An 8943-nucleotide genomic window follows, 5' to 3' on the forward strand; every position below is an offset into this window, starting at 1 on the left:
AGCAAAAAATATAAAAATGGGGGTAAAAATATAATGGGTAATTTAGTCTATTTATAAATATTATAAGAGCAAAAATAAGAAAAAAGAAGAAAAAATAGATTAAAAATCTAAAATCCCTTATTCCGAAAAATTCGCATGCCACGATCTCATATATCGAAAGGTTAGCGAATTTAATCCTAAATTTCGAAAGGCTTGCGAATTGAGACCTTTTTTCCGAAATCTCTCGATTAATCAATCGTTTGCTATAACACAATATTTTGATTTATAATCGATTGATTCGATTCAACTAATATATTATAAGCTGACGAAAAAATTGTAAGGATTTGTATTCAAATTTAGAGAGATTAACCAATTACTCAATAATTAACTGCAACACGAAAAAGTTACTACCACTAGTTAATACACACTCTATATTTGATGTAGAAATGATTCGGATCTCTTAATCAATTGACTGGGAAAAACATCTTGCCCATTAAGTTGGTTGTCTTCATCACCATAGGCCATGGAAGCTTATAAGGTGGACTGAAGTATAGTTGATTTCAAACTATAGCTTATAAATTTGTTTTTCTTGTTTTATTTCTATTATTTTTGTTTACAACAAAAGGATATAGTATTCGTAAATATAGTTGAGGGCATGGACGTCAGTATACCAATTGTAATTGTAATTGTAATTGTAATTGTAATGCTGACATTGAACAAATGTGACCTACCTAAGGAGCGTAACAAATTTTTATTATTATACTTTATTTATTATTTATCATAAATGGAAAGGGTTAGTTTAGAGGTGATGTAGTTGATTTCATATTTAGGTAGACTCACCAAACTCCTCACGTGGTCCAACAACCATATAATAGCAAAATCAAAGTCACAATGCTGTTTGCTCGTAAACATACTATCTAGTTAATTTATTAAATAAAAACAAGACATATGCCTACTATTTAAATAAAACAAAGAGATGCCCACTTATTAACGCCGGATTACTTTCGATATTACAGCACTTCTGCAACTATTGGGCCTCAATTAAATTATAGTACTAGTATATTGTTAGTGCTAGTGATACTATACTTCCATGTTCCCACTTTTTACAACATTATACACGATCACTATTTAGAATGCAAAATTGGAAAATTATATGATAATAATTGAAATATTGTTATTGAAAATTTAATTTTATAGAAAAGTAAACTTATCAAATGTAGAAAGTGGCTAGGTTTTTAAATCATCCAAAATATAAAAATATAACTTTTGATTATAGAAGAATCACTACAACAACAAAAAACGATTAATGCATATAAAAATGTTAATTTGTGTTTCTAGGTATACCATCAATGCTTCAAAAGGCGTCATTGTTATTAGTGTTCCAATCAAAGTTAGAGAACGTAAATGGAAGCGTCACAAAAAAAGATTAAGTTAATTTGTCCTTAATTTATGAACGCTTTATTTTGCGTCATAAATTTGTCCTTAATTGACCAACGCAAATGAATGCTTTTCAATTTTTATGTTCTTAAAAGATAGGTATTTTGCAGGGAATGTAATTTATATAAAAGCAATAATGTTAGGGAGTACTACGTATTAGGTGGATAATACTATATATCTTTAATGTCGAGTTCAATGAAATGATTATAATAATCAATTAGCATAGGTTTTAGTGTAGGCTTTCTAGGATAAATTAAAACATGTAGTACAAAATAGTCCTACATGCTCCATTGGCTATTTCCTCGTTACATTGAGAAATTAGGACTTACTTCATTTCTTATTAATTGGGTTGTTTATTATTGTTTGGGATATTTTGGGATCAATAAGTTATTTATTCTGGTCATTGCTTAATTTTATTCTATTTATATAGTATTATATTTTTCTTTTCATTGATCTACTTTACTTTTTAATTTGTTATATATTCACTTAATTAATCCATTACGTGTGCCCAATCACCTAATCTTATCGATGATGGGCCGATTTTAGGATCATTTTGGATTTACCTGACCATATTTTATGGGTTATACTTATACTCCAACTAGCAATGTCTGGGCCGATTAATTTAGCAACCTCAGGGCCCATCTCAAACTAAATCAATTTAAGCAAATCCGATTTATTTCGAATTAGTAACTTTTAAAAAGTAAAATTAAGGCCTAAATATTAAATTGGTCGGAGTCCATATTATTAAAAAAATTTAAATAAGTGATTGTATGGAATTTATTTAAATATACTCCATAAAACATAATTAATATTTTAAATAGAGAATAGTATGGAGTAGTATTAATTAGTATCGCATTTCTGCAGATTTTATATCTCCCACAATCTTGGTATGAAAAGAATATAATTAAATAACATTGATGCACATATTTTACTTGTAAACCAACTAATTCATTTTAATTAAAACCGTTTCTTCATTTGTGTTTGTTCATTTTGCCTTAAATTCTCCGATTTATTCGCTAAAAGTTTCTTATTTATTGTTTCAAAAAACAGAAGTGAAATTGAGGCCCCTTCCCTTTTTTCCTCCAACAAGAGCTGCAAATCCATCTCCGGTAAAAACATTTTTCTTATTATTTCCATTTTTTCGTAAATTGTTTTGCAGAATTTGTTGTGTGATTTTCATGTTAGAGGTGATCATTCATTGTGTTTAATGCGGCACTGAAGGAAATCGTGCATTTCTCGAATATTGGCCGACATATATGCTATGGCGGGAAATGCACAAGTTTTATTGATTGCTGGAAGTTATATTATATTGGCATTGTTGGATCTAGTGGTTTTGTATGCTTATTTTATGTATTTTTGGCGATTGGATGACTTGGAGACCGTGCTCTCTGTGTTGTCGGGCTTGATTCGATCACATTCATGTCTTCTTCCTTGATATTTATTGCCTGATCTGATGTTTTTTATGTTACTGCTTTGCTTTGCCTTCGTAGTATGTGGTAAAATATTGGTGGATTTAGTCATTAATTTTTAGGAAGTTTAGAGCTAACTGGACTTCAATGTCTAATATTTTTTTTACCATTTTAGGAGCATCACAGTTAGAATTAGGTAAGATTTTTAAATATGCTGAGGAATAAACTCTTTGTGATGATACATATTTTTTATGTCCCACGGTGTGGTGAAGGATGTCTTAAGTTCAAGGATGAAAGAAGATATCTATAAAAGTTCATTATTGTATTGAATGGTGAATCATCTGAAGTACTGCATACATGAATGAGAAGAACAAAATGTATAAAGAAGGGAAACTTTAATGATTGAACAACTTAACTCTCCGACTGTTACTTATTGTCCACTTTCCAGTCTTCTATAACATGCCTCAGTATTCAGTTATCAGTATTATATAATCTGACGATATCAACACTTAGTTACAGTTAGCAAACACGATATGTGATTATGTGCTTTTACGTTGTAGAAATTTTTATATATTAAATATGAAATATAATTCATTCTTGTATAAAATCATAGAATGTCGCCCTTGTTTTCTTTATTCAATGCTACGCTGACCCTTCTGCCAATGCCATGTGTAGAACATATTTAGAGATGCCTTTTAAGATGGAAGCTGTCAGTTTCGGATACTGGAATGACTGCGTGGATCCTGATGACTTGGAGGCAATGTGGACGGAATCTGATGTAAAATCGGAGTGGATTAGTGTTGGAGAAACTAAGGGATCCAGGGTCCACCTCTCACGGGATTCTGATAATCAGCCTTGTCTAACACAGACAGAAATGAGGGTAAGATTGAACCACATTTAGTTGTAAAGTCACTAATATTTTCACCTGATTCAGTTTATATGTTTGATTTTTTATTGTTACATCCTCATAAAATTGAAGTACCTAGAGAACCTTAAATATTGATCAAGATCTGTCAGATTGCATTCTACTATGCTTGTTGAACACGTAGCAGTATCTTATCAAATCCTGTTATACTTCTGAAACTTAAGCTTTGAAAACGATAGTTTGATCCAGTTCTATTTTTGAAGTTCACTTCCATATGAGAATTGAGAAATCAGTGTAAGTTCTGACTCCTTTTTTAACAGGCTGTAGCAGGAATTGTTGTCCAAAGGCATTTTGTCTCACAAATAGATATGGTATGATGATTCGTTTCTCAATTACCCATGTTATAGCAGTATATATCATGAATGATGTAGAAAAGATTAATTTCTAAATTTGGTTGTTGATTCTGGCAATCTTTACCTTTTTCTCCCTTTTTATGTACTACTATTATTTTCTGGTTATTCATATTATATCGTACAAATACATAACATTCTTATTCTAGTATAATAACTTTAAACTCATTACTCAGTTTGTCATCTACTATATTGTATGTTTCTGAAGTGTAACCTTTTCAATTCTACTTGCCAAATATTATGGAGTTTTCTTTCTCCTTTCAGACTAAATTAACTAATCCATTTACTTTACCTTCATATATATTTGGTTTTGTACTTGAATTTGAAAATGAACTCAAGCAAATAAGAATGTTTAATGCATACTCCTACTTACTAGTACAAGTACAATATTTCTAAGTTTTTCAACTCTCTAATTCTCCAACTTATTACCCGATAAATTAAATATTACTCACTTAACCAAATTTTGGGCAATTGTAAATGTTGCTCATGAAAAAAACCCAACATTTAGTGATATCTAATTTTAGCATTTTGGCATAATGTTTTGAGAAATAGAGAACCTTAAAATTTCTCCCTTATATAGAGTTCAATCGGCGGAGTAGAAAGTTATCTTTGTTTTAATTCAATCATGTCTTTGCCCTATATTTCATGTCTTTGACTGCTAAATTTTGCATAATGATGAATGACCATAATAAACAAAATGTGTCAGTCAAAATTGTCAGACATATGTGAAATATATGAGCAGAAAACATGTACTAGTATTCTTGAAAGATCACACTTCAGTCTCAGTTCAACAAAAGAACAATTTAAAACGGCCACAGTGTTCAGAGTTTCTGGTCTAACCACTCTTTGGCGTTCCATAGGACATGCTTTGCACCATTGCTGAGATTGAAAGTGGAAGACAGATACTGGCTAAAAGCTACAACAAAAAACCTGATGAGGTCAATATGGGGATAATGCAGATATCACCAAAAATAGCCGAGTGGTTCATCAGGTAACAATTAATTCAGTTTGATTATTTAAAACTAGTGCACATGAGTGAAAGTTTGACTTTCCTGCAGGGAGTCAGGTTACAGGTCATATAACGTGGCTGAGGATTCCAAATCCTTATATAAGCCTTTTCTCAATGTTTACATTGCAGCTGCATATCTTAAATGGTTATCAAACTTTGACAACAAGTAAGTGGGTGGAATGTGGAACTCCTTGTCTGAACTTATTCCTTCTAATTTCTCACCCCATTTCCATGCAAGTGTCCCACTCTAGAGATATGTCTGATGGAATTAAGCCTTCACAGGATTTGTTTTGGAAAATAACAAATCACATATCTCCCAAAATGTTTATGCAGAGAAAGAAGTGAAGAATTCATGATTAGAGCTTATAAAGGTGGACCGAAAAAAGCAACTCACAAATCAACTTTGTCATACTGGAAAAAATATCTCTCCATTAAGGAAAGTCTTCCATCCAGGTAATTAGTTCACTAGAGACTCTACAGCAATGAAATTTCTAAGTACATTCTGCCATCTCATACAAAACTCTTTTGGTTGTCTTCACTTCTCTTTAGGGAAGTAATGCTTTAAGATTACAAGTGGTCTTAATCATTCTTATTCCACGATGTTGTTCATGCATTATGCATATAAATGAGATTTGCCATGGAAATTATTTAGCAGCTTTATATATCTGATTTTAGTAATTTATCAAATCTTAGAGTTTTGAAGAGTCTTGATTTGACTGCTCTAATAATGTCTATTGGTAGCAAAATTAAGATTAAATGAACACATTTCTGAAAATGCAGAAATTTTTTTGGAGTTGGTCCTGCACCTGATGCTCAGTCACGCCACGGTGGTGGAGTTCCACAAAGCAAAGGTAATGCTTACAATATATATTCGTTATAACATTTCAAAATTTTTTTAATTATTACAAATGCTAACGTTGATATTCGACTTATTTTAATGTCATATTGTTTTTTATATTTAGAATTAACTGTACTTCATCCACAACATTTGTGAAAATGCTTTAAAAAATTTCAATCTGAAAAGAGGGTTATTGCGCTCGAGAACTTAAGATTTTAAAAGTCAAATTTGCTTCTATAAAATATAGCCTGCTTACATGCTTTCAATTTGTATTGGATCAGGTCCAATCCATGCAACTTGGGATTCAAGGACTTCACCTGAAGACATGGCATTGATGTGGAATAATCCCAATGTAAAAAAAGAATGGAAAAAATCCGGTGAGAAAAAGGGGAAAGTGCGATTCTCTCATGACGTAGAAAAACATCCTTATCTTTCTCGGGTAGAACTAAGGGTGAGTGAGAAACACATAGTTTGACTGGTGACTCTTTGCTCTTACAAGTAATACATTTCTCATTTAATTTTTCTGGAGGTGCAACTTTTGACCCACAATGATACATTTTCTGATAATGATGCTTCATGCAACTATAGAGCTTTCATCTCTAATGTTTGCTAAGAATTTGTTATGGTGGCCATTGGCTTTGGCAGTGATGATGATGTTGGTGAGTTTGTTAATGAATAAGATTCAAGATTCAGAAGTTAGTTCAACAAATAAAAAGGCAAAATTTTCAGCACACATAACATAAATAGATAAATGTTTATTTTAGTTCTATAAGGAAGAGTTGTATTTCACTTGAGGTGCTCTAGTCATGCTTGTGTATATGTTTCTAAAGCGTATTTATTCATGGCCTTGTTGAATTTTCTGCTAGTGATTATTCTACCTATTTGATGAGTAGTTTTCCAAAGGTGATGTGAAGCCTTATGTTATAAAGTTTATGGACTGACTATATATATTTGTTTTTCTTGCAGGCAGTTGCAGAGATCATTTGGACTAAACACTTTAGCAAGAAAGGAGGAGATAAATCTCTTAGTAGTTTACTTCTTATTTCAATAACTTGATGTTTCATATTTTAAATTAACAAGTTAGAAGTTTTTTTATATTGAGAGAACAGTGTTCAACTATTGAGCAAACTTTTAGACTTTTGACACATTCACGGCTGTTCATAACTTCATAGGTTTCAGTTTTGGGGACTATATTGATAACCCTCCCCCTTTCTTTTTTGTATCTTTTTGAGGTACCACAGTAGATAAAATATCAAATGATGACGTGTCCTTTTTTTTGGACAGGCTATATTATGTGCTCTTTGTGAGATGATTAGTATGCGGTTCATAAATGGAGTCGGACAACACACAGGGCTAATGGGAGTCGACTATCCCACAGCACGCTGGCTATACGAGTATGTCTACTGAACATTTTGAAATCACTAGTGAAATACACTTTCATCTCTCCTTCCATTTATCATTCATCTCATTACTCATAACTACTATAAAACTTGCATGACTTGATTGAGGTAGCAACACAATAATCGTCTCTTGACTTGAAGAATACTAGAATAGGAATATCACCTCGATTCGTGTTGTCTATTGTTGATCCTAAATTCCTAACACTCCAATCTACTTGATTGATAACTAGTGGCATGGGCTACAAGGCTTACTCCGTTGAGGCTGTCGAAGATCTCACCAAGCCTTTTGTATCCATGTACTTTGGTGCAGCATACATGGCGTGGTTATCGGAATATGAAGGAAGGTACATTCTCATTATACAAACTGCACATCTCCATCATCACCTCATTAGTGTTTCTTGGCGTCATGCATATTCGACCGAGTAAATCCACTATTCGTTAAGGTTCTTGCACTTTAAATTTCCCGCATTCACATTTGTCTTCCTCTCACGAAGAAGTTCTGTTGTTGTAGGGAAAGAAGTCTCGCATTTGTGGCTCAGGCCTATCTGTGTGGACCTCGTAACGTGAGCTTGCAAGAGACTGGCCCTTTACGCGATAAGTTCGAAGAAATACTTAGCCGCTACGAAAAATATAGCAGGTGATCAATGTTGCTTTCTTCATTTTCCTCACATTTCATTTCTTTCTGTTGTTGTGCTAATGAGTAATAATTTTGTTTGCAGAGACTCTAGCAGCGGTTGCACTATCATGTGAACTTCCATTTCATGCACATTTGTATCTATATATATCACATAATTTTTCTCTCCTTAAAAAAAGCAAATATGTATGTTGTGTATATCTGTCCAAATGTAATTGCGTGAATATATGTAACCATTTTTGTGTAAATGCTATTGTGTCGAGTTGCATCGCCCCGTTTTGGTATTGCTACACATCGATACTTGACAAAGGTAAATACAAACACATTCAATACCACATAATCTTTAAAAAAGTAAATACTCGTACTTTATTGAAAACAGCACTATCTGTTAAAACAGTTCGGATAACTTACAAAAAAAAGGATGTTAGTTTGGGAGACTATGATATCATAGTTAAAATGATAATTTAGGCAAATACTATGTGATACATAGGTAAGCAACTAAATATATTTTTTCAAGCAATATGCGATACTAACTCAGAATACTATAGTAACACTATAATTAAAATGACTACTTAGGCAAACAATCTGTGGTACATAGACAAACAACTCGGCATATGGTTCCAACCAATCTGCGATACGAAATCAGAGATAATCAAGCAATCTGCGATACATAGGCAAGCCTGCCACGTGGCAGTCTAAGGTTGAATTTGCTCCTAAATCTAAGGGAGGAGTTCATTGGTTGTAGGTTGTCATTTTAATTTGAGTTGTCATTTTTGTATAACCCTATTTGTTTGTAAACTTCTAAACTATCACTAGACTTTGGTTTTATATATCTGCCTTAACATTTAAATTGTCTAAAAATTACCAAATTACCGATTTGTTTTGATTTTGCAATCAATGAAGAATTTTGTGTTAACATGACTAAGTGACTTGCTAACGTGTAATATTGCATGCCAATCAAA

General features: G+C 32.4%; 1 protein-coding gene across 1 annotated transcript; it reads left to right on the plus strand.

The window, feature by feature from the left end:
* Nucleotides 1–2375: 2375 nt before the first annotated feature.
* Nucleotides 2376–8249, plus strand: LOC121756100. Its single transcript, XM_042151558.1, has 13 exons — nt 2376–2525; nt 3501–3705; nt 4011–4061; nt 4961–5091; nt 5159–5275; nt 5443–5562; nt 5890–5960; nt 6229–6398; nt 6914–6974; nt 7209–7341; nt 7578–7691; nt 7859–7984; nt 8067–8249. Exons 2-13 carry the CDS (start codon nt 3514–3516, stop codon nt 8095–8097), a joined length of 1317 nt encoding a protein of 438 aa, XP_042007492.1. The 5' UTR covers nt 2376–2525; nt 3501–3513; the 3' UTR covers nt 8098–8249.
* The last annotated feature ends 694 nt before the right edge of the window (nt 8250–8943 follow it).

The sequence above is a fragment of the Salvia splendens genome, chromosome 11 (genome assembly GCF_004379255.2).
Source record: "Salvia splendens isolate huo1 chromosome 11, SspV2, whole genome shotgun sequence".
NCBI classification, from domain to species: Eukaryota; Viridiplantae; Streptophyta; class Magnoliopsida; order Lamiales; family Lamiaceae; genus Salvia; species Salvia splendens.